Source organism: Prinia subflava, chromosome 15 (genome assembly GCF_021018805.1).
Source record: "Prinia subflava isolate CZ2003 ecotype Zambia chromosome 15, Cam_Psub_1.2, whole genome shotgun sequence".
Lineage (NCBI taxonomy): Eukaryota > Metazoa > Chordata > Aves > Passeriformes > Cisticolidae > Prinia > Prinia subflava.
In genome coordinates, this window is record NC_086261.1 from 18,662,779 (window position 1) to 18,688,328 (window position 25,550).

Sequence of the window (25,550 nt, forward strand, 5' to 3'; positions counted from 1 at the left end):
AGCCCTCTGCTGCTCCCGCTGTCCCCGCGACATCGGGAACCCCCTGGGCGTCCAGCAGGGCACGGGTGCGGAGGGAGAGGCTGTTCCCGCCCTACCCTTGCCCACCCCGTCCCTGGCCCCGTCCTGCTCCGGAGTCGGGCGCGGCCGGGTGAGTCAGCGCCGTGCCGGGGGGGCGCCGGGGCGGGAAGGGCCCGCCCGGCCCTACAAAACCCCGCCCGGGCTGCCGCGGGCCCCAGCCGCTGCCAGAGCCGCCCGAGCCGCCGCCAGAGCCGCCCTGCCCGCCCAGCCAGGTGAGCCCTCAGCAGCAGGGGCGGGGGAGGCGGCAGCGCCGCGGGCCGGGCCGGGCGGGGGTCGCGCCGCGGAGCCGCTGCTGCGGCGGGAGCGGAGCGGGCGCGGAGCGGGCAGAGCGCGGAGCGGGGCGGCTGCCGCGGCCGCCGCCCTCCCGCGCCCGGCTCCTCTTCCTCCGGCCCTGCCCGCCTGTTACTGTGCTGTGCTCGGGTCCACGTTGGGATGGTGGGGCCGTGGGTGAGACAGCCCTCGGGAAGCTTCTGCGCCCCGCAACAACTCTGGGTGTGGCGGCAGCGCTCAGGAGGGAGGAACTGGTCCCAAACTTCATCCAACTTCCCCAGATAGTAATTTCTACTCGTTGCTAAGGTACACAAAGGCTCAGCTGGGTTGACTATGGTACTGTAAGTTCGCTTCTCTGCGCGGAGGCTTGCAGAGGAGCTGTGCCGGCCAGCCGGGCTCGCTGAAGGCGGTGTTCATTCAATTGGAGCGAGGCTGGAATTGCTCCCGCGGCCACTGCGGAGCCCCGAGCCCGCCAGGGGCAGCGGCCCCTTCCCTTCCCTTCCCGCGGAGCCGCTGCAGACACAGCAGGGCACGGGCAGCAGCAGCGCCCGGCGGGGCGGTGCCGGCGGGCAGCGCTCCCCGGCGTTCCCTTTGCGATGCGCCCCGGGCGCCTCCCTGCCCGCTCCGCCAGGCTCGGGCGTGGCTCTGCCTCCCACCCGGCCCGGCCGCGAGCAGAACTGCGGAGATCCTGCTGCTGCCTTTTCGGCTGTGAGTCAGCTCGGACACCACTTCCCCTTCGAGTGAGGGGTGGAGGAATGTTGCCAGGTATTTTAACTGAAAGAGAAGTGAAATGATTTCAGGATAGTCATGCAGAAGTGAGTTGCGTGTTTATACGTGGCAGCTTTACTTCTGTTTAACATTAGTTCTTATGTTCATGTTCAAATGGTGTATCTGCACAGAGACCCCGATGCACAGGTCAAGAGTGAAAGACTCCTGGAACCGGTGTGCCCTTGAGTTATTCATCCCTCTGTGTCTTCTGTTGCTCAAGCTGGTTTTGATAAGCAGCCCTCATCTCAAGGGAAGAGTTTCCATTGGCCAGTATTTGGTGTAGTTTGCCTTGATTAAAAAAAACAACAGCAACAACAACAAAAAAACAAACAAAAAAACCACCACCACCAAACAAAAAAAACCAAACAAACAAACAAACAAAAAAAAAAAAAAAACACCCCACAGATGTTTTCTTGTAAAGTCTCAAAAGTGAAGACAACTCGAATTTGAGGAAACAGAGGTCCTTAATTTTGTATGTGCATGGTGTCTTCCTGGAATGGAACTTTCTGGGTTATTAGCAATGTCTGTGGAAGAAAATGGTTCAAGTATGTTTGTGGTAGTGCAGTTTAATGGGTTTTGAAATGCTTTTCTCTAAAGATGATTTTTTTTTTCTCCAAATAGTGGCTTTAAATGATGTGGTAAACCTTACTGGGTGATTTGGGGAGATGCAGCCTAGCCTAATTGTACTCCTGCTTAGCACATATAAATGAGTGATTTTGAGCCCTTGTTTCATTTACAGCAGATGCTGCAGGTCTCCCTCACTCTCCCTCATCTCTGTTAGTGGGCTTGCCCTAGTTTTTGGACACAAATGTGCTCCAAGTGGAGGAGTTTCCATTCTCTCATTCCGGGGATGCCGTTTCCTTGGCTCGGATGGCTGGGAACACCCTTTGCTCCCATCCCTGCCTAGTATAATAAGAGCTGCTTAAAATGCTAACTCTGCTTATTGAGCAACGCAGTTGTTTGTGCATACCTGAAACTTTTCCATGGAACACAAGGGGGTTTTTCCATAATGTGTGTGAGCTGGCCCTGGAAATTAAGATATGGGGCTGCTTTTAAAAACACCTTCTTCTGTTACCAAAATGTTTCAGGGATAAGCTGGTGAATAGAGACTGGACCAGTGTAATGACAGACCTGAAAACCAGTGCTTTTTGGGAGGGCTGAGGCCAAAACATGCCATCTGTTTTAGCAGAATCATATGATTCAGGATTGTGTAATGTGCATTTGGAAATTGGTTGTAGAAACTTGCCTTAAGGTATTGAAGTATTAGTTTGCAGCTGGAAGGTAAAACCTGATTCCTTTCCAGTGTAAGGAGGAACAGGCTAGTGCAAGCATTTTCTGTATATGTGTTCAAACCCATCCAGAACTTGTCAAAACTACATCAGATAAAATCAGTCCATTAGAGAACAGTGAGAGTCTGTTCTGAGTGCTTTACAGAGCAGGGTGTGACAAGAGCTGTGTTTGTTCTCTGAGTAAAGAATCTTTCTCTGCAAAGACTCTTGCGAGAGCTCTTTTTCTTTTGCCAGCTTGCTGTTGATGGGCATTCAGTTGCTACAGCATTGTTGTGTTCTGGTGATATGAACCTGGAGTTCCAGCTCTATGTGAGGGTGTGTTAGCTCTGTTCCTGGACTCTGGTCAAGTCTTTTGTTCCAGCAAACCTGATTCAGTGTGGTTTTAAATTGAATTAGAAACAGTAGTCTTGCAAAAAGCTGTTCAGTGATTTTTTTTCATGTGAAAGGTTATGCTGCAGCTGCATTGCTTCAGTTCTCATTGGTGTGTCTGACAGGACAGACTCAAGGACTTGAGTTGCTCATCTTTGGTCATCATTTAAATATTGTCAGAGTACAAAGGTCTCACAGATAGGCTCTTCATTTTATGAAGTGTAAACATTAGGAATTCCATAACTCAGGAATATATCAATCCCCCCTAACCTGCATGGTTAATAATGCCAGCAGCAGGTAACAGCTTATTACAACTTCCACAGCCTGTCTTTAAAGGCCCAGGCTGGATTTGAGCTCTGAAAAAACATTTATTCTCAAATATATCAATGCATGACTGTCATTTTTGTTCTCTTGTCTTTCTTCCCCTGGAATCTTACTTTTTGTTGAAGTAAGGTTACTTTTGTTACTTCACCATAGATTGTTTCAGAAGATGGAAGATTCTCTTTCTGTGATCATAGTGAGAAAATGTGACATAACAGCAGTTCCACTACAGAAGTACTGTGCTTTTGCTGCTGTGTTTTATTCTTGTAGCAGTAGCTATTTTTGCCAAAAGTAAAGATTTCTTTGCTTTTCTCTTTACAGGAGTTGAAATTAAAAAAACAAACAAACAAAAACAAAAAAACCCACCACCACCACCAAAAAAACAAAACAAAACAAAAAAAAAACCAAAAAAAAACCCCACCACACCAAAAATACCCCAAAAAACAACCACTACCAAAACAAACCAACCACCCAACCACTTTTTCTAGAGTTTTAACCACATCACCATTATTAAGAAACTATTGCCTATTGCAAACTTTTCTGGTTGTCCAAGCTCTTAAGTGGTCATGGAGTGCAGAGGAGACTGGAAACCCCCATCCTATCAGAGGAGTGAGTGGTGGAGGATTGGGAACCACCAGAAAACCTGAATAAAGGACCTAGCCAGGCCTGGCTGCACAATAGCTGGGGGTTGTGTGGGGAGCCAAGCAGCCGGACCAGGGAATGAAGGGTGTGGCACCCAGCTGAAAACATTGCAATTTTGCTATCAGGGTCACTTATCACTTAGTGAAATGTCACTGGTTTTGAGGTGCTGCTGCCCTTTCTCCTCTCCCAAAGCAGCTCTTTTCCCTGTTTGATAATGCTGTCTGCAGCTGGATTGTACAGGTCCTGGGAAAAAAAGCTTTTATTTCAACAGCAGATGTTTGCTGCAGGTGCCGTCCTGGGTGACTGGATAGCAATGTCTGTCCTTTCCGTAGAGAAATTTGAGAGCAGGGTTTGGGAACACAGCAAGCCTTTTAAATATTGCCCCTGGTTTACAGCCTTTGGAAAAGCTTTCCTTAGCTGAGAGACCTTTTCACTAAAACAGTAATGCAGCTCTGGCAAGTTCCCTGACCAGAAACCAGAGTTTAAAAAAGGTGAAGTATTGTAAGTTTGTCATGTCAATGTTTATTTCTGCAATGTATATGACCCATCTCAGGGCTGGGGTTTTCCCTGCTTTTTTTACATATAGAAGGAAGATGTTATTCAGGTCCTGGCAATGGAGAATGGATATTGATTAACTTGCCACCATGGCTCTTCTTTTTGGAGCTACCATTTTAGGATAGTCCTTACTACCTCATCCCTGATAATTGTGTTACTAAGTGGTGTTTTGTTTTGGAGAGCTACAACAAAACCACAAGACCCAGCATCCAGGGTTGGACATTAAACAGGGTTGTAGTTTTGTAAAATGCCTGCAAGAAAAGAAATAATTCCACTGTGTTTCCTGAGTATTTGAGGAATTGTGCACGTGATTTAAATGCTACTACTTGTTGCTGTTCTTTGACTTTGAGCTGGACCAAGCTATAGTGTTTTTGAATAATTTTACTGAATTGTCAGCTTAGGCAGCTCTGGCAGAGATTCTCAAATTCCTGTTTAAGTATTTAAAATGCAGAAGAAATGCTTGTTTAAGGAATTTTTATTGTACAACATAATGAAGATCTCTTGTTGTTGCATTATAAATGGTGGTGTGGCTTGGAAACTCTGAAGTCTTCTTTCCTGCTTGGAATTAGCAGATCCATTGGACTGTGTCACTTGAAATGCTGCAGTGCTTCAAGACTGGTGTAACACACTGATGTAGCTGTAAATATATCTAAATCTACTTTGTCTTTTTTTTCTCTTCCTCCAGCATTCTTTCAAGATGTCCACTGTTCACGAAATTTTAAGCAAGCTCACCCTTGAAGGAGATGTAAGTATTATTATCTAGGCAAGAGAAGTTTGTTTGAGTTAAATGTCTCATCTTGTTCCTTTTACAGGACTCTGCATCAACAATAGTACTGAGCTGTACAGTTTACGAGATTCCACACATGCCTTCAACTTTTATTGCCTAAAAACCTAATCAGCAGTGATCACTTTTCATCCACAGACCAGCTGTAAACCACAGGACAGTGATATGATTTAATGAGAGTTCTGACTGGCCAGCAGCATGAGCAGTATCCTCCTGCTGGGCCTTACCAGAGAGATCACAGGGCAAACAATGCTGCTTTGCATCTGTGTCCCCTTTTCTTCCAAAGGAACAAGTGAGTTAAGGATGAGAACAGAAGAAGGAAATATGTCCAGTTATTTTTTTTTCCAGTTAAAATTGGAGAACAATATGAGAAAAAAAATATTGGGGATCTAATTCCTGTAATGGTTATCACCAAAACCGAACTCTTGAGATTTATTTTCTCAAACTTATTTTCTCATTTTCTGTTTTAATTTTGATTGAGTATTTTTCACCACATCTGCACTTGGTTTATAGTTCTATTGAAATACCAGAAAGCCACAGTCTTTGTTTGATTTCTCAAGTTGCAGTTAGATGGTAGATTACCAGTTGGTATCAGCATGTCATGCCATGAATTTGTGGTTCTGTGATTGTCACTGAAGAGGAAGTGAATCCCATCCATGCGTTATTTCATCACGTTCCTAAGGAACTTGCTGCACATATAAATCTTACAACTGGTATCTCCAGATCTGAGCTTGGTACAAGCAAATGTTTGGCCAATTTTTGTTATTTGTTGCCAAATGAATTATACCAGACTATGTTTGTGGAAGAGCTGTTGCAGAGAACTGGCCAGTGCACTGTAGGTAAGCAGTTAAACTGGTTCTGTAGTGCAAAAGCAGTCACGTCTTCAGCTTTCATGGTTGCGTGTTTCAATGGAGAATTACTTTTGGAATAATAATTAAGCAATCTATTCTCAAGGGCAGAAATGTTTCTTCCTCAATGCTTGCAAGTGGTTGCAAAAGTCAGACTTGAATACTGTTCTGTGGCAGCATTTCCATCAGAGATCCTGCTGCAGAGTGCAGGAAGGCTCAGGCCCTGCTTTGTGCTGTAAGTTGGCAGCTGTTACTCAGAATTACTCAGTGTTTGGCCTGTGTAGCTCTGCAGCACTAGACCAGTTCCTCTAAGCAATGATAGCAAATTAACTGATGTTAAACATGGTAGTTGGGCCACCAATTTTTCTCTTAAAACAGTTTTTAACCTTGAGGGTGTGGAATGGTTGTGGCTGAGCCCCAGTGCTGTCCTGTGCAGCAGCTGATTTGAGTGAAGGTGAAGACCTGATTGCCTCAGCCTGCCTTCCTTTCAGGACAGGATGGAGTTGGGCTGAGGGTGATCTGTGCTCCCAGATCTGAGTCTCTCCACAAGGGTACAGAAGGATTCTCAGAATACTCAGGTTAGAGGTTGTGAAAGGGTCCTGGTGTTTTCAGGTTAAGTTAAGCCTCTGCAGCTGTTAGTGACATTTGCTTCTCCCTCCTGTTTCCCAACAGGATAAAATTTGTCAAGCTCAGAGGAAGTAAAAAGCAGTTGGAGGACCTCTGAAGCACACTAAATGCATAGGGAGAAAACCAATTTCTCTGCTTTAGTTTGGCCCAGACAGGTGGTAGAGTTGCACATTATGTGGACTTATATTGCACATTGTAGAGTTTTGTACTGAACTAAATGGAAAGTCAGATTGAAAACTGTCTTGTCTGAAAACATACACTACTAGTACTGTGGTACAGCAGTGTACCAGAGGAATTGAATAATTGGAATTTAAATGGCTTTCATAGGCAGTCACCTGTCAGGTGTCAGGGAAGCTCAGTCTGATTTGGTACATGCCTTGGGAGGAGGGACAGAGGAAAAATGGCCTTCAAATTGCAAATATGCTGTGTATTTTGATAGTGTATGCTATCAAACTACAGTAAACTACTCCATCCAAATTGCTCAGAAAATGCTTAGGGCTGTGTGGAAGGAGGGGCACCCGGCTCTGCTCAGGTCACAGGGGACTCCCCTCAGGTTATCCAGAGTGCAGGTTAGTGAGCAGTGCCCGGGGAGGGTGGGTGCCTGCCTTGGAGCCTTCCATGCACACAGATTTCTCGGAGGCTGCACTGCACCTCTCCATTTCCTGCTCCAGTTGCCAACTTGATCTGCTAAAAGCAAGGGCTGTGTTTTGTGGTGTGGCTCTGGGCCAGACTGGGGCCACTTTGCTGGACTGAACTGATGGTAAGAGACAAAAGAAAATGATTCAGTTTACTGGTGCTTTTTTCACTTGCCATCTCCACAGCATAAAACAGACTGTCTCCAGAAGGCACAGGGGCAGCTGCCAGAGGAATCTGTACAGAACAGCGTGACCTCTGCAGGGACACAGTCAAAATTAGTCAGAAACCATGGAATTTTTTAGTTCAAAGTTGTCCTCTTAAGGATTTGCATGTAAAAATATTTTCCAGGGATATTAGGGTAGCTCAGTTCTGTTCATGAACTCAGCTTCCTTTTGGAGTTAGAGATGGAAAGAAAAGTTTCTTGGGATGTTTTCCAAGAAAGCTTAGTTGTTCATTCACTTAGGAAATAACAATTTCAGGTGCTAGTAGCTCTACCTCTCTGCCAGAGGTTTAGGTTTCTAAATTGAACTCAGCAGAGTGGGATTTGTGAATATTACCCAGCTACTTGTATGAAAATCTGTGGTTTAATTTAACCTTCCGCTGGGAGGTGATAACAAGCTGTTAGCTTACACTGAAGCAGCTGAGAGGAGTTGAATCTCTGTTCTGGTCACCCTCTGTTTGCAGCTGTAATCCTGAGGAGAGCACCTTCACCGACAGCTGATAAAATCTGGTAACTTGGAAACTGTTACATCTGCTGACTAAGTGAGCTTACCTGCAAGTCCTCTTACTCCTAGCAGAGATAATTTGAGATGTCACTTGGTTTTGCAAGCCTCATGCTGCTTAAAGCAAGGATCTGGAGGCCAAGAGTTTCAAAAACTTATGCATAACTTCTGCTTTCTAGAACTATGGCCTTAAATAGATTTTTTGTGTTATCTCTAAAGTTCATGAGATAGTGCACAAAACGTTTTCTGACTTTATCAGTCTTCATCTTTGATTTCCTTCTTTTTATTATTTGTAGCCTGTAATCAAAAGTAAAATATTGACTTCAAATCTGAAACACTGTGGACTTTTAACTTTCTTGGAATTAGGTTCCTCTAGTCATTTTCCTTCAGATCTAGCCAGAAAACTCCAGATTTTAGAATATTCAAGTTCAGTGAGTAAACTTGGAAGGTGTTGGGGTTTTGCTGCAATAAATATATTATCTATTTGTATATGTTCTGTGTTACAACAAGCACGCTGTGAGTGGATTTCTGGGCAGTACATGTGAAATGAAGGGAGGTCAGTGGCTCTCAGCAGAATTCTGCTCTCACAGATACCTGATGGTAGTTCTTGCAGTTAAACATGGGGCTAAATACCACGTAACTGAGAGACGTGTTTTATTAATTGCAGCAGTTGCACAATTTAACTCTGAAGGTTTTTTTGTTCTTTTTGCTCTTCTCCTTCCAGCATTCTCTCCCCCCAAGTGCCTATGCCACAGTGAAGGCCTACTCCAACTTCGATGCTGACCGCGACGCCGCTGCCCTCGAGACAGCCATCAAGACCAAGGGTGAGCAGCAGGGCCTGGCCTTCCACTCTGCTCTGGGGTTGGCTTGCAAAAACCAGAACAAGGCTGTGTCTCAACACCAACATGTTGATATCCTCACTCCAGGATATCTGCTCTAGGAGGGGTTGGATTCCTCAGACTGCGCTGATGAAATCCTGCCCAAGTTAGGGTTTGAACCCTCCAAGTGCATGCTTTGAATGTGCTTTTAAGTTTGTAGCCATGCGTTGTTGAGATTGTCACTGAAAGTGTCCACTTCTTCTCTCTTGACTCATCAGTATTTCAAATTCTTTTCTGCCACTTGAGAATGAAGTGTCAGCGCCCTTGGCAGTGATTTGGGCGTGGGATCTTAATCCTGGATTTCTGCTGGATTGTTGGATTGGACATTTCTTCCTTTCAGCTCTCCAGCTGCATAGGGGTGGTTTGAACATTCTTCTCCTGGGTTTTGAACTAAATACTCATTTATCTTGTATTAATCTGGGGTCAAAGGAGGTCCTAAAAACTAGTTTCTGAAGTGAGTTTGCAGTATTTCAGAGGCAGGGCCGAGCTGTGAGAGCCTCTCTGAGCTGGGTTATTGGATAGGCTTCCCTGTGGTACATTGAAAGCATCAGGAGAGCAGGGAGTGTGAGCTGCAGCTCTGAAGGAATGCCTTGCTGGTGCTCCTGGGGCTGTCATCCTGCCCACTCTGGGACAGGGAGTGCCACACTTTCCACACTTGCTCCAGGCCACAGGAGCAACAGCTGGGTGTAGCTGTGGCTGGAGAGTCTTTTGCCTTCATGTCAGAGAGAAATTTAAAAGCCAAACAGTTTCTCATCAGAAAGAAATGCTAAGTCTTCCATCAGTGCCAGCAAAGCATGTGTTTGACATGCTATAAAATGTAAAATATATCCCCTCCATAACAAGCACAAGGCTTTCTTTCACAAGATTTCTAATTTAACTGGAGAAGTTCCTTATTAAAGTGGGTTCAGTTCTGATTTTGAATCATTTATGGTTTGATTTTTTTTTTTTTTTAATTTTCTGGTGAGAGAGTTATATATAGATATCATCAGGTTTGGCAGCAAATGCTTTGTATGTATGTAGAGTTTTGTCTAGACTTTATAGTTTTTTGCAGCTCTGATTGTAGGGCAAATCTAGACATGTCAAATACACCATCAGACTCTCAGGATACGTACAAACTTACACATTTGAACTCTCAAGGTGCTAATTAATTACTGCAAAAGGAAATGGCAATATCCTAGGCAGTACAAAAGCTTTTCCAGTCAGGAAAGCCAGGCTCATGTTGTCTTTCCACTTTCTCCCAGCAAAGATAAGCAGTGCAGTTAAGTTACACAAATATTTCAGTAGAGAGGTGATTTTCAACTCTCTGAGTGAATAACAGGGAACTTACTCGTGGACCTGCATGTTTGTAGGATTGAACTTCTCTCTGCTTATGGGTTTGTTACCCAGAATTTATTTTGGGAAGATGGCTTTAAAGGGAAACTCTCTTTATAGTTTTGATACTGGATCTTCCACCCTAAGGAATCTCACAAAGGAGGTATTCTTGAAGAAAATTAAGAACTAGAGTGTTGTGACCCTTCTTCCAGGTACTGTTTCCTTGCACTTTGAATGCCTTGGAACAGGATATTTTCATCTGCTAATTCAGAAAATTTGATAAAATGTGAGCTCTCTTAAATATATGTAGGGCTTTTCCTCAAGTGAGAATTCCAGCTCATCCAAGGACTGTTTTTTATGAACAGTGATGTAAAGAAGTACCTGCAAGAAACAGTTTTACAATAATTCTGGGAAATATCTATGTCGTTTTTGAACTAAAAATATAACACCCATCATGAACTGAAACTGTCTACATCCACAGCAGCTACCATTTTCCTAGGAAGTATCACCATTTCTCTAGCAATTAGTTTGTATTGTATGTGGGAAGTAGAAATAAGCAATGTAAGTTATCACAGAAGAGGAATGTGACTTGTTCCATTTAAAACAATGAGAAAGGTAAATGATAAATATGTATTCACAAGCTGGTTTGTGGTTGAAAGTCTAAGAAACCCCAAACCCAAGGCATGTAAGCACCATTTGGGGAGCTTTACCCTTTACAGGATGAAGGATTCCTGGTGTCTGAACTCTTGGGATTTTTTTGTGATGAAAGCCAAGGTCTGTGCATGCTGCAGTGGGCCTGTATTTCACACTCCCCAGAGCAGTCTTTCCGATATATTGGACATTCTAGCAGTGCCAGGGAAATGATATCTTGTGGAGTCTTATCTCTGGCTGTACCTTATATAAACAGTGCCTCAAGTCTGGTGTTTGCCATCAGGGCAGGCCAGTTTGGGAGAGTTAGCATATAAATTATTGTCCAGCTGTGTCTCAGGAATGTAAACTCCCAGAATCAGAGTCATGAATCTCCATTTTAATGATTCTTGTGTAAAATGGCTAAAACGTATTTTACTGCCTAAACAACAGCAATATATTTGGTTTAGGGAAGAGATCTAATGCAGAGTGTGTGACTGTTCTGCTCTATGTAATATCTAAATATTTCAGCATTCATTCACACTCTTCAGATTAATTCCTCAGAGGTTGCTAAGCCATCTGTTCCTCTGTGAAGACCTCTGGAAAATACTGTAATGTGTTTGTTTGGGCTTAGATCTACCTGCAAAACTGTACTGCACAAATACATTGTGCAGCCCTTTTCAGGGCTGTGAGTGGAGCTGAGTGAAGTGCAGGGGGTTTATATAGATCCACCAGCCTAGGAGGGGAAATGTGCAAAAGTGACTTCAGGTCATATAAAACCTAGTAGCTAGCAATTGTTCAACCTAGAGGTTACATAATGCAAATAACTTGTTACAGCTCTGGCTTGTTCCTTTTGGTAGAAATGCCATGGCTGTGTTTCATTTTTATGTTCTTTCGTGTTTCTGCAGCAAATTCATTTAGTGCCTTGGCATGTCCTTTGTAAATGTTGGCTTTTTGCTGCATAGACAAGAAGCTGTTTAATTTCTGTATAATGCTCTGCTGTGCTCTGTGTATGGATTAGCTGATGTACATGAACCTGAACAGAATAAACTGTCTAGAAGGGCACTAAGAGAGCTTATGTTAGATTTCCTTTTCTTTTTCTCGTAGCAAAGACAACTGCTGAAGTGTCTCTTCTGTTTCAGAGTTATTTCCTAGCATTGACACTTTGTGTCTCAAGTACTTGTTAAATAATTTTGTCAGACTAGGTTGTGAATATTTGTTATTTGCAGTCTTCTGTTGAGGTCTCATGGGACACTTTTTTATTTCATGGCTGGCAGAATTCAGACACAGGTTTGTTGTAGGAAAGGGCTTAGAACATGGGTCTGTAACAAATTCATTATATCCAGAAATTGCTAAAACAATGATGACATCTGAGCCAGTCAGTTCAATCTTACAGAAAGCTCTCTGTTTATGTAGTATATCCAACATGCCCATACCTTTTGACAGAGTTTTTAAGACTATGAAGTAAAAGTTTTTAGAGGATATCTGCTGGCTTGCTGCTGAGAGGGCAGTGCCTGAAATCCACCAAACTGCATCAGTTCCATATTCCAAATATTAAAACTGTCACTAAAGAAATATTTCATTGCAACATGGTTTGGGTTTGGTGAACCGTTGCTAAGCAAAATAGCAGAGCTGAAATTATGGTCTTGTTTTATCTAAATTTTTCCCTTTGACCCCTTTCATGTTCATTTCCTCATTTTTGCTGATTGAGCTCCAGCACTGTGATCCTACCAGTGCCACGCATTGCCTCTTTCAGAAGAAAAGCTGTCATTAAGCAGAATTTTTCTTTCCATTCCCCATTGATAGAAATGCAGGGATAAAATCTGCCTAGCCAGAATAAATTTGGGAATAAACTGTTTCATTGCCTTGAAATTTTCAGAGACTTTAGCAAACAGCAAAGGAAAGTGTTTGAGCTGCTGTCCTGCTGTGCCCCACCTCAGCAGCTGTGAGTCAGCATCCTGTGTGTGCAGCACGATTCCCTAGTGTGAATGAAGTACAGGCACTTACTTTCCACTGAATGCCAGAGCAATGAGTTCACCTCATATTTCCATAGCTTGTGTATAAGAAACTTGGATGCAGCCAAGTCATTCATTTGTGGGCTTCTAATCTGTAGCAGTTGTGGTGCAACTTGAAAATGTCATTTGCTCTTTTGAATGCCAAGAATGGTTTAAATTCAGAATTTATTAAAAAGCTGAAGACATTGGCCTGTGCTGTGGGCCTGCAACAGCTGAAAGGCTCAATGTCTGTGTGTGGCCGTTTCTGGACAGGGAGAATTTGTTTTCTTTTATAATGTGGGAACACTTTAAAATGTGCGGGAGTAGATTATGGCTGAAGTGTGCAGTCAGCCCGTTTGCAGCTCAGAGTTTGTCACTCAGACACAAGATGCTTTCCAGGGCCTTCCTTACGGTGTCATTTGCAGGCCAGGCTTGTGTAAGAGCACTGGTGTAGGTCTGCCTCAGCACAGGATAAGGACCCCAGGCTATCAAATGGATTTCATCATGAAAAATGCGGTGAAGAAAGAGAGAGAATTTTTGGATTTGACTTAAAATTTTAGACTCTGCAGCTAGGGGCTAAAAGGCTTTTTGCAAAATTTCTACTTTATATGATTCATTTTTATAATATCTGTTGCAGTTCTTTGTTTCAGGTTACTTTGGGTTACAGGGAAAAGAGATATAGCTGGATTCTGGCAGGGATCTGAGTCCCACTAGTAGCTGCTGAACCAGTCCTTACTTTCTGGGTTTTTTTAAATCAAGAAATCATCTTTACACTGATGTGTGTGCAAGTGTGAAAGAAGCTGTTTGTAATACCTTTATTAAACAGAGAGAACTGAGGTGAAGCTCTGGCCTCTAGATTATAGAGCCACCTGTTTGCTTCAAAAGCTGACAGTTGCACTGAAGTGCGTGGATTTGGGATGATTCCCTTAAAACTAAACCTTTGCTGATGAGTTCACTCACTTAAAAGGTAAATTGGGAGTTTGAGCATCCACATCCTCTAGGTGTGCCAGGTACATCTCAGCATAGATCTTCCAATGATTTCAAAAAGAAGTAGCACATACTTAATTCTTCCAGTGTCAAAAATCCCTTCTGTCTTTTGAGCCTCTGAAACATACTGAATTAAACATACTGGTTTCTTTTCCCATTTCCGTGTTTGGAGTGATGGATTAAATGGCCTAAATAAAAACCATAGCTGCTTCATTAAGAAGTCTTAATTGACAAAACTCCACTAAAATGGACAGGACAGGCTTCAGTAAGTACAAGTTTTAAAGTCTATGTTCTTGAGCAACTTTTTTCAGGATTCTGAGTGCTTGAAAACAAATGCACAGACACACAAGTGAAGTGCAGGACAGAGTAGCAGAGCTGGTGACAATCTACACTTTGAGGTGTGCCCAAAGATCTGCACCCCATCAGCAGGCTGGGCTCTAACTGGTGGCTTTTCCCCATGGCCAGCACAGGATAAACACTCACTAGTGGGAGCTGCTGAGCTCTGCTCCAGACAGCACATGTGCTGTGTTTGGAGTGCTGGGGAACATCCTGCTACAGGAACAGTCCAAGAAAGCTTCTCTCATTCTCTGTCTTGTGTCTTTGTAGGTGTGGATGAGGTCACCATCATCAACATCCTGACAAACCGCAGCAATGAACAGAGGCAGGACATTGCTTTCGCCTACCAGAGGAGAACCAAAAAGGTAGTAAAATATGAAGACATAGTAATTATTGAGTATTTTTCTTGTGGACAGTTGAATTTTTTAGGGTTTGTCTTTTCACTGAAATTCAAGATGCATCTATTTTGTCCATGCTGTCACAGTTTAGGACTGGTAGAACTTTGAAATATGTTGAATATGCACAATTGGGACTGCAATCTGTTGGAGATGGTGATTTCCTAGCACCTTCAGAAATCACAGTGGGATCCACAGGATTCCCTGGTGAAATGTGCTAAAAGTGCTGAAAAGTCACTGGCATGAAGTGCATCCATTTGAAGGAAAAAAATAAAAGAGAAATGCTTTACGGGATTTTTTTTTTCTTTTGCTTGGTTTATATTTTTTTGGAGGGGGTGTTGGATCTTTATTAATTTTGTTAAGACAACTCAGCATAAGGGAAGTGTTCGGCTTCTCTTCACACAGCTGGCTTAGCTGAGGAAGGACTGCAGTCAGTTGTGCTACGAGCACTGCAGCTGTGAATAGTGATGTAATGAGTTGAACTGTCATTAAAAATTATCCTGGCAGAAATACCTTAGGTACTGATCCGTTGATGGAGAGAAATCTGTAAGATGTGTGCAGAATTCTGCAAAACGAGTCTTGCTGTCTGGGGGGCGAGAGCTCTTCTCTTGAAGTTTTGAGAATCTTACCATACTTGAAGTTTCATGCTGGTGAAAAAGAGGAAACTTATATAGAGTTCAGATCATGATGAATGTATCTCTTCCAGGTTTGCCAGACCCCAAATGGTAGTCCTCCAGTAGCATCCCAGAATACTCAACTGAAACCAGATGTAAATGTAGAGTTAAATTTTGGGAGTTCACCAGCTTTTCTGCGTGAATGATAGAGGCACATGCAGAGGCACGGCCACGTTGTGCATGTGTGCACACGTCTGCACATCCTGGGGTCACTGGGACAGTCTGCACATTAATGGACCCCAGTCATGAAATGTCACTTAAAGCTTTGTTAAATGTTCTGCATGACCACAAAAATGCACAGTCAAGAAAATCTGCAACTTTTATCATGTTTCTCTCTCACTTTTTTCCCTTGCTGCGACCCAAGAACAAACTGAATTTATCAGAAGTTTAACAAGTGCCAAAGAATAAAACAGTCGTATAAACAATGGAAATGTGCAGTAGAAACCACTCAGAGAGATAAACATGTGAGGAGGCAAGAGAGGAGGAAGTGGGATATGAAAAGACACGTAGGTATATCTTCTAGGGACAGTGTCTGATGGTTTTCTTTGCCAGCAGTTGTGCAGATTTTGTTGGCAGTGTGTTGTGCTGTATTAGGCTGCTTGCTTTGTGTGTTGCAGGATCTATCAATAGATGATAATTTTTAAATGTCACATAGTCTACCTCTCTTTTAATTCCTTTGGGATGAGCAGTGTCTGATGGAAACTCTTGGTTTAGGTTGGAAGGGAACTTAGGTGCCTAAGATGGGCACCTTCCACTAGATCAGATTGCTCAAAACCCCATCCTGCCTGGCCTTTTAAACTTTTCCAGGGATAAGTCAGCCACAACTTCTCTGGGCAACTTATTCCTTAAAATTTATTACAGAGATATGTGCTGTCTTTTCTGTGGCAGTTCTGAAGAGTTCACCCAAATAAAGGCTGGAGCATTGTATCCCAAGTGGCGTGGTTGTACTGAAATGTTCCTTGGTCTAGAGCAGCCAGATTGCCCAAACCCCATTTCCTCCCCTGGTCGATCCAGGCAGTAAGTGCATACAGCATTAGCATCAATTAGTGCCCTGGATCAAGTGGGTGAGACTGGAAATTATCTAAATGCCTTGGCTCGTTATCTCTCTGGCACAAACTTCTCTGCAGCTCAGCTGAGGTCACTTTGCTACCCACTTTTCCCCAGCCTCTCCAGCTCAGTGATTGTTAGTGAGAAAGCAGCAAATGCAGCAATTCCCTTCTGAATGCTGGATTGAACTTCAGCTTAGGGACTACATGGATCTCTGTGAACCCCCGACTTGATCCCAGGGATTTCAGCTTTGTAACAGGCACTACAGGGAAGCTGCTATCTACCATAATTCAAGTTGTGTCTGAAACCTGTAAGAGGACGTGGGCTCTGACTATTATGGTGCAGTTTTGCATCCTCTACAGTGAACACCCCTGATTGTTTCTTTTTCTAGGGCTGACTGGCAATTAAAAATAGGGATTTAGGCTACAGTCTTCTGGTAGTTTCCTTAAAGACAGGCATGATTTTTCAGTGCTCAGGGTTGATTTTTTATCTCCTCAGATAGCTGGTCAGGAGCTGGGCCTTACGGTGGAATAAGTGTGCAGCCAATTTTCCAATGTCTTAGCTAGTAAAGGGCTGGGCTAGGAGGAAAACCACAAATAATACAGTGCTGCTGGGAAAACTGGGGGAGTATGATGGAGAAGCACTGACCACAGGGAGTCAGACTCAGATCCATTTACTTATTAGCTCCAACAAAGCATCAGTGCTTCAGGACTGGAGTGAAGCTGTTCAGATGTGCCTGCACCACGCTTCCCAGTGCTGTGTCAGACACTGGTGCATTTCTTCTTCTTTTCCAAGGATTAGAAAAAAAATCCTTTGCCCTAATTTTTCATAGGCTTTCACAGCCAGAAAGCTCTTTATGTTTCTGTTTTCTTGTCAGTTGTGTAAGAAACACTGCTGCAGGCTTGGAGACTTAATGCCCTGCAGGTTAAATTCACTGGAGATCAGAAGTGAGCTTTAATTTCTTTTCTTCCATCATCCCATCTCTTTTGCAGGAACTTCCTGCTGCACTCAAGTCTGCTCTCTCAGGTCATTTGGAGGCAGTGATCTTGGGCTTGCTGAAGACACCAGCACAGTATGATGCCTCTGAATTGAAAGCTGCCATGAAGGTAAATAAGCTTTGAAATTTAACGTTTTTACTCTGAGGATGCTGTTTTGGGAAAGAATATGGACTTCATATCCAGGGCCATAGTTTTCAAACTGATTTTCTTTTTTTTTTTAGTGCTACAGTTTAAATATCCAGCTGCAAGGCATCCAAAATGACAGAAAACATGGAACTGTGTGGTTTTTAAACTCTTAATTAAACCCTCTCTTTAAGGAAAAAATCATTTTTGTCAGCTCAGGAGTAACAGGCAGGCTGCTCTTCATGGCTGCTTTGCTGACTGCCCTTACAAACAATGCACGGGTTCCCAGTGTGAGCAGCTGTTAGCATGAGCCATCACATCCTCTGCTGGCATTTATAGGCTAGTTTTCAGTTGCTGGGTCATATCACTGATCTGGAAAGAATCACCTTTTTAAGCAAACTAAGGTGTGGGGAATTGTAGTTGTAGTCATCTAATCATCACTTATATTTTGGGTGTTCTAGTTCAAGTTAATTTTTTTAAAAATAATTAAAGACAAGTACTAAGTTACGTCTGAAGTTTAGAACATGTCAATAAAACCAATTAATTAATTTCTCCGGATGATTAAAAAGGAGTTAATAAACAAATAAGAAAACGAAACCACCCCCTCCACCACATAAACACACACACTACCCCCACCCTCCCCAAAAAACCCCTTAAATCCCCAAACCCGAAAAGCCAACCCACTGTGGAGATGGTAACTCCCCAACTGTGGGCCAAATGCCCTGTTTGAGTAATCAGATGCTGCCCTCTCCTGGTCTGAGTACAGCCCAGCCATAATTCATTGTGACTCAGACTACTTTGGGGTTTGGGATTGAAGACCAAGCAGAGTAGTCCCAAATCTAGAATAATCTGTGCTCTCCATGGGTTGCTCTTCCCAGCTCCCAAGCACCAGGTCTGAGTTAGCAAAGCACCTCTCAGCACTCTGAATTTACCTGAGCTTAGGTTTGGCTGGATACATAAAGCATTACAAGCTATGACTTTGGCATCACAGTTGAGGAAAGCAAAGTTATCAATGAGGAGTTATTTTTGTGTTACACATCCTTGAAAATATTTCCAAAATATTTAGAAAATTATATATGTTGCTAGTCTTCCATTTCTTCCTCAGATGTTTATTAGAGCCATTGTGTGATAAGCTCTCCTAGTTCTCTTAGCTTTAAGCCATTTTAATAAAATCACTTGAGTTTACTCCTTTTTTTGTTTTGTTTTGTTTTTTTTGTTGTTGTTGTTGTTTGTTTGTTTTGTTGGGGTTTTTTGTTGTTGTTTTGTTTGTTTGTCCTACATTCTTGCCCCTTCAAGGGAGATGTCTTACCCAAAAGGTACTTTGCCACATAATTGCCTCCATTTTCTATGTGTTCAAGACTGCAGCACGACACATTTTCCCAGGATGTTACGTCTCTTGAAATCCTGTGGAAACTCGGCCCCTTTTTGCCTCCTGCAAAATGACATTCTGGTACAGATGGGCTGAGCAAACAGCATCCTAACAGGAGGATAAGGCTGGATTTTCTTCCCGTGCTCGCAGTGGGCAGAAAAAAATCCCACAGGCCATGACAAGCTGACCTTCCCCAGTTCTGCTGGTGAGGAGGCCACTGTCAGACACTCACAGCAGATGCACATTGCCCAGAGATCTACAGCATCTCTAAGCCATTAGAAATATTCCATCTGTTTATCCTCAGGAGCAGCTGGCAAAAAACATCTCTGAACTGTTAGACTGGAGGAGAGGAGATGCCTATAAAATGTTTTTAAACCATTTAAGCATTCCTGTTCATTGCTAGCTCCTAACTGAGTCCCGTGTGTGTTGCAGGGGCTGGGAACTGATGAAGACACACTCATTGAGATCATCTGCTCCCGAACAAATCAGGAGCTCAGTGAAATCAACAGAGTCTACAGGGAAAGTGAGTTTACTTCGCAAGTTTCCATGTACTATGTCTTTTACACTAAATTATTAGATAAATCCTTCTCCGTGTGAATTTCATTATTAGAAAGCTCACTCAAATCTGCTTTGGTTCTCTGCTATTTTGTGCTGGTGTTCTGGATATTTGTGTGGTTTATATAGTTTCTTTTTGTTGCTTGGTAGCAACCAGATTGAAGGCTATTTGCTAGTAATACAAGATGTGTGTAAATGAATTCTTTTATAAGCTTTCCATGAGATTCTGATTGTATGGAACTCATGACTAGCTGGTAGCGATACTGGGTTTGATGCAGGCAAGTGTGGGCTCCTTTTCATTGTCCTCCACGCCTGACTTAGGTTGTAACTGTTTATGTGCATAAACCACAGTAATTAGCAGACCTTTTTCTTGCTAAGGAGTATTTGTAAGACACATTTTCCTGAAAAGAGCTCTTTGTTTTCTAGTGTACAAGACAGAACTGGAAAAGGACATCATATCAGACACATCTGGTGACTTCCGCAAGCTGATGGTTGCCCTGGCCAAGGTAGGACTGTTCATGGCTTTCCACTTCTTCTAATGTGCCTGAGTGGAGCTGCCAGGGAAACAATTGGGTTCCTGATAGACTCTGAATTTTCCCTGTATTTTCACTCACCTTTGTGGGAAAAAAATATTCAGATGTTGAAGGGCAAAGTATTTTAACAGAAATGCAGCATTTGCAGCATTAGCTTCATAGTGGGGTGGAGTATGCAGTTAGTCATTTAGCAAATTCAGACTAAAAAAATAAAAAGTATGGACTATGCACATAGCATAGCATAAATAGACCATTTACTTTCTATCAAAGGTTTCTAAAATACTGATATCTTGTTTGAAGGGCAAAAGGTGTGAAGATACCTCTGTGATTGACTATGAGCTGATTGACCAAGATGCCAGGGTAAGTGGCCATGAAATATCTGCAGTTGGTCAGGCTTTTGGGAAATGCTGAACATGAAAATACCATGGAAGTGGAGAGCATTTGTGAAGTAGGTGTGTGTATTTCAGATTGTCCTGCACAGGAATGTTTGCATGCTGTCAGTGAATCTGCCACTTGCAGTCCTGATGCCTTCAGGTTATCAATTTTCACACACTACTCACCCTCTTTCCAGAAGCTCTCTGGTATTTTAGACACTGAAGAGAGAGAGCCTTTAACAAAAGGAAACACATCCACTGCAGTGAATTTAGATGCTGCTAATGCTTGTTTGTTACATCTGCATCTGTCAGAGCAGTTCTGCTGAGGTAAACACAGCTAAATGCAGAGTAAAGCTGTAGCCAGAGGTGACTCTAAAGTAATTAGTCTTAGTGTCAGATTTAGATTCTTAAATGTTGTCCTGGTGACCTGCCCAACCACTTTGTCTTTGTGTGTTTCTCCCACAGTCACAGTTGCAGTAGTGTTTGTTTTTCCAGTAAGGAAATTGTATACATCTGCAATGGCTTCTTCTGCAACTCCTGATTTTTTTGTGATTTTCTTTTTCTTTCTCACCCCAGGACCTCTATGATGCTGGTGTGAAGAGAAAGGGAACTGATGTCCCTAAGTGGATCAACATTATGACTGAAAGAAGTGTTCCCCACCTGCAGAAAGGTACTAGTCAAGAGACAGAATTTTTTTTTCCTGTAAGAGAAAGTTATAACAAAATAGTAACTATTTTGTCCCAGATAGGATTGAAATGATTGTGAAAACAAATCAAAAATGAAGATCTCATAAACATTAATGCATGTCCAAGGTGTTATTTTTTTTTTAATTTAGTTATTTTTGTGGATGTGTTGATCTCACATTTTAAGTGTGTACAGCTCTTTTTTACACAGGTGTAACAATGCTCCATTATATGTCACATACACTCAAAACAAAGATGTTTTCAAACCTAGAAAGCTTGGATGCAGGAGACCTTGAGCAGTCCTTTAGCTTTTACCTCTGTGCCAAGGCAGCTTAGCTGTATCATGTGTTTAAATCTGCCAGTGAAGACTCAAAAGCAGCTCTGATACTGCTCTAAAGCAGCACATGGGAAAAGCCATTTGAAGATTTCTCAGATCTTAAATCACTGTTGTTTCAAAAAATACCAGTGCAGGATTAAGATGGTATTTTCCCAGATTATGGAGTTGTTCAAGGAAAAGACAAAGGCCATGGCATGGGACCTTTAGCTGACAAACTCATGTTTGTATTTAAGATGAGAATCTCAGAAGGATTTGCATAGATATTTTTTAATCATTTGTTTCTACATTCCTGTGTCTGTTCATGTTTTGGGTGATTATTTCTGCCAGTTCTTGGCCTGGTTTTGATTTCACCTACTTTCTTTTCTGTGCTAGTGTTTGACAGGTACAAGAGCTACAGCCCATATGACATGTTGGAGAGCATCAAGAAGGAGGTTAAGGGAGATCTGGAGAATGCCTTTCTTAATCTTGGTAAGTTCCCCCGAAGTAAAGACTATTTATATAGGATCTTTTCAGGGCTCTTGGAATGTATCATGATGAAGGTAGGGCCTAGATTCACCCTGCTGGATGGGAAATCAGCTGGGCGTGCTGGTGTTGGATCCACTGGTGTATTTTAGGATATTGCAGGTATTGAGAAGTAGCTTATTTTTGCCCTCTGCAAAATACAAACTTTGCTTGGCAGTTAAAATGAAAATGCGTGTGTGTTGTGATCTGCTGTTTGTTCCACTTTTATTTGGTAGAGAGGCTTAATGTTTGTCTCCCCAAGCAAACAAAAAGGTTGAAATTATTCAGTACCTACACAGGCTGGAGAGAAATCAGCGTGTGTGTGTGTGAGAGGAGGGCTGGCAGGCAGTGAGGGGTGGTAGGGGCCAATTGAAGAGCTGATCTGACACTGAATTCTCTGAAATAGGGAGGCAGGCTGATACTGTGCCATGAGGTCAGGATTGTCACTGTGTTTAAAGGGGGGGTCTTTAAGGGGAAAATCCATTTCAGACTGAGCTGAGAGCTGTGTAATGCAAATGGAGTACAAACAGAGCTCAGCCTTGAAAAGGAGGCGTCTCATGGATTGGTACACAAGGATTGTTTCCAGAGGAGAGATTGCTTCTAGAAGTGGAACCAGGATTTGGGAGCTGTGGAGGAGGGGCTAGCATTCTCAAATTATACAATTCTGAAATGATGAAATTTTCATGGAAGGAAACACTTCCTAAGAATGTGAGCATCTGTTGTTCAGTCACAAGCTAAACCAAACTAAGTAACTGACTTCTAAGTAGCAAGTCAGGTAAAAATATTTTCTCTGTGTCCCCTTTATGGCAAAAACTTTGCTGAAAACCTTATTTTGACTGCTTATCATATCTTTAAATGTGGCTGCAATATTCTGTGTCCTGTGTATGGGCAGGACATTTAATTATTCTTGTCCCTCTCTTCAGTCCAGTGCATTCAGAACAAGCAGCTGTATTTTGCAGACAGACTGTATGATTCCATGAAGGTAGGAAAGACTGTTTTTTCTTTCTACTATTTTTTGTTGTTGTCATTGTTCAGCATTTCTGTTCATATGAAATTAGACTGTCTTGTGAATAAATCAACAATTACCTAATTTTGCCTAATATTGTTCAACAGAATTCTTTAACAGTTATGAGCCTGAATTATCTATTCAGCTTCATCTGGTATAGGGAAACGTAGGAAAGGGTCTCATAATAAAGATTTTTATTAGATCAGTTGTTTATAATTAGCAAATTTAGACACATCTTTTGCATGTAACCAAGAGCTGATAGCAGAAAAAGCTGTTTGTTGAATACCAAAATAAGATATTAAATTTGCCTCAAAACATTTTGTGAATAAAAAGGATGAAAGAGAAACACCTGGTGACAATTCCAGGAAGACCTGGTGAACCAAAAGTGCTGCTTACAGTCTAAGCTAAATTTGTGACTGCAAGTTGGTTGAACACTGCTGATGAGAAGCACACATTTATGCTCAAATTCTTGGATCATAATAATAACCTTCATTAGAAGATTTCATTCATTGTATCTTTTATTGCTCATCTTGATTGCCTTGTAGTTTGCTGTCCTACCATTAGCTGATGGTGGCTTGTGGTGCATTTCAGCTATTGCAGCTCTAAATGTGTGTCTGCTTGTAGGGCAAGGGGACCCGGGACAAGGTCCTGATCAGGATTATGGTATCCCGCTGCGAGGTTGACATGCTGAAAATCAAGAGTGAATTCAAGAGGAAATACGGAAAATCTCTCTATTATTGCATCCAGGCAAGCTTCTCATCTTTGGTTTTATATCATGGGCCTTTGCAGCAGTCTTCATTAGATTTGTGGTACCACTAGAATTCATGGGAGGGGTGTTAGAGGCTGCAGTGAGAGAATTGTCATGTCTGTGTACCATGGAAAAACCCACCTTTATCTTCACAGTCTGCAGCTGGTACAGCTCCTGGCAGCCACTTGGCAGCTGTATGCAGGCTTTGTGCAACCAGCTGAGGTGTTCTGAAGGAAAATTCTGTTCACCTGTCCCTATCCTCAGATCAAAAGAAAATACAGTGATTGCTGAATGAAAATAGAGCATCTAAATTGCTGCTCCCTTTCATTTCAGTGCTCAAGGAGAGGGCTCTTTATCTACAATGACTTTTGCCCATTTCTGTGATTACATGGGAGCTACAGGTGCTAGGTTTTGTCTAACTTGGGGTAAAGAGCTTGTGCATCTGTTTCAAAGCTAATCTTCACCCTTACAACAGCATATGCTACATTATTTCTTGTGTACATCAAGCTGAGTCAAAATCTTAACCCAGAATCTTTCCCTGAAGGTGTCAATTGTAGATTATTAGCAATTTTTTTAATAGTGACCTTGGTGTATGTTTTTTACAATGATCAGTGAGATGGAGCAGAATCGAATCATTCAGCTTTCCTTGGTTGTGTTATTCTTTTTCATACCCAAATTTCTCTCTTCTTCACCTTGCATTTGTATTGCAAGAATGATTAAATAATATCAGTTCACACATAAGTAAAACTCAATCAAGATAGTCTCCTCCAAGCTAAGAAGGCTTCAATGTGAATCATAGACTATCCCACAGGTTTAGAATATAATTCATATTTTGTGATTGTTTCCTGATATGTATTTTGTATTTTTCTTCCCTTGCTTTACAGCAAGACACAAAAGGAGATTACCAGAGGGCACTGCTGAACCTGTGTGGTGGAGAGGACTGAAAACTGTGATGGAAGAAACCCAAGTCCAGAGATATGCCTTTTTTGCTCTTCATTTTACTGTAACCCTAGAAAACGTGAATTTCCTAGCTAACCTTGACTTGTCCTTGCCCTGCCAGAGCCCTGCTGCAGTTTGCTCCCCTGTGCCGTGCGTGCCCCTCTCAGCAGCTCTGCTTGGCTCTGCCAAAGGTCCTACAGTGTATAGCCAGAGAAGCTAACCCTCCAGGGAGAGAGGGCTCACACATGCTTGTGAAAGGCTCTGCCTCTCTGTGCCATGTTTCTAATAAAACAAATAAAACTATGTTTTACTTTAAGAATATGGGTTTTTCAGACCTTAATTTGAAAACTGTCAGAACAGCTGATGTGTATTTAGCTTTTGCTGTCCATTTTTTGTGTTGTTTTTCTCCTCCAAAGGTTCACTGCTTGTGACTGAAAACTTATCTTCTTCCCTCAAGCCCTTCATCTGTTTAATGGTTTGCTTTGTCAGCAGATCTAAACCCGTTCTCTTCACTGCTTGAGGGAGTGATCCTGTCCCTCTGCTGGGCCCTGCTGAGGGCACATCTGATGTGCTGTGTCCAGTTCTGGGCTCCCAGGACAGAGTCGTGGAGCTCCTGGAGTGGGGCCAGTGGAGGCCACAAAGATGTTTAGGGAATGGAGCATCTCTTTGATGAGAAGACACGGAGGGAGCTGGGCCTGTTAAGTCTGGAGAAGACTGAGAGGGGATGTAATTAACTCTTATACCCAAAGTGGGTGCTAGATGATGGTGCCAGACTCTTTTCAGTGGTGTTCAGCAACAGGACAGGCAGCAATGGCCATAAACTAAAACACAAGAAGTTTCCCCTCAGCATGAGGGAGAACTTTCCACTGAGGGTGGCAGAGCATGGGGAGAGCTGCCCGGGGTGGTCCTGGAGTCTCCCTCTCTGGAGCCATCCCAAACCCACCTGGACGTGTTCCTGTGTGCCCTGCTCCAGGTGACCCTGCCTGGGCAGGGGCTGGGACCGGGTGATTTCCAGAGGTGCCTTCCAACCCTGACTGTTCTGTGGTCATCTTTCCCCTAATTAAGTGCCACTGACACCTGAGCCACAGCCGTCTCTGCCTGCCTGTGAGCGGCCAACACTTGAATTCCTCCTCGAAGTTTAAACACTTTGTGTGCCTGTATGCAGAGGGGAGTAGTTTGAGAACCCTGAGAGCAGCTTGTCTGTAACAGGAGCCTTTTCTGCAGCA

At 42.8% G+C, this 25,550-nt stretch overlaps 1 protein-coding gene across 2 annotated transcripts; it reads left to right on the top strand.

The window, feature by feature from the left end:
* Positions 1–156: 156 nt before the first annotated feature.
* ANXA2 (annexin A2) lies at positions 157–24,643 on the top strand. Of its 2 annotated transcripts, none has more exons than XM_063412102.1 (13): positions 157–290; positions 4,978–5,037; positions 8,634–8,733; positions 14,313–14,407; positions 17,151–17,264; positions 19,081–19,171; positions 19,630–19,709; positions 20,037–20,096; positions 20,687–20,780; positions 21,503–21,598; positions 22,555–22,613; positions 23,262–23,384; positions 24,270–24,643. In XM_063412102.1, the coding sequence occupies exons 2-13, from the start codon at positions 4,990–4,992 to the stop codon at positions 24,327–24,329; spliced, it is 1,020 nt and encodes a 339-aa protein (XP_063268172.1). In that variant the 5' UTR covers positions 157–290; positions 4,978–4,989; the 3' UTR covers positions 24,330–24,643. The 2 variants fall into 2 exon arrangements, with proteins under 2 accessions (XP_063268172.1, XP_063268173.1); XM_063412103.1 differs by lacking the exon at positions 157–290 and adding an exon at positions 1,015–1,113.
* The last annotated feature ends 907 nt before the right edge of the window (positions 24,644–25,550 follow it).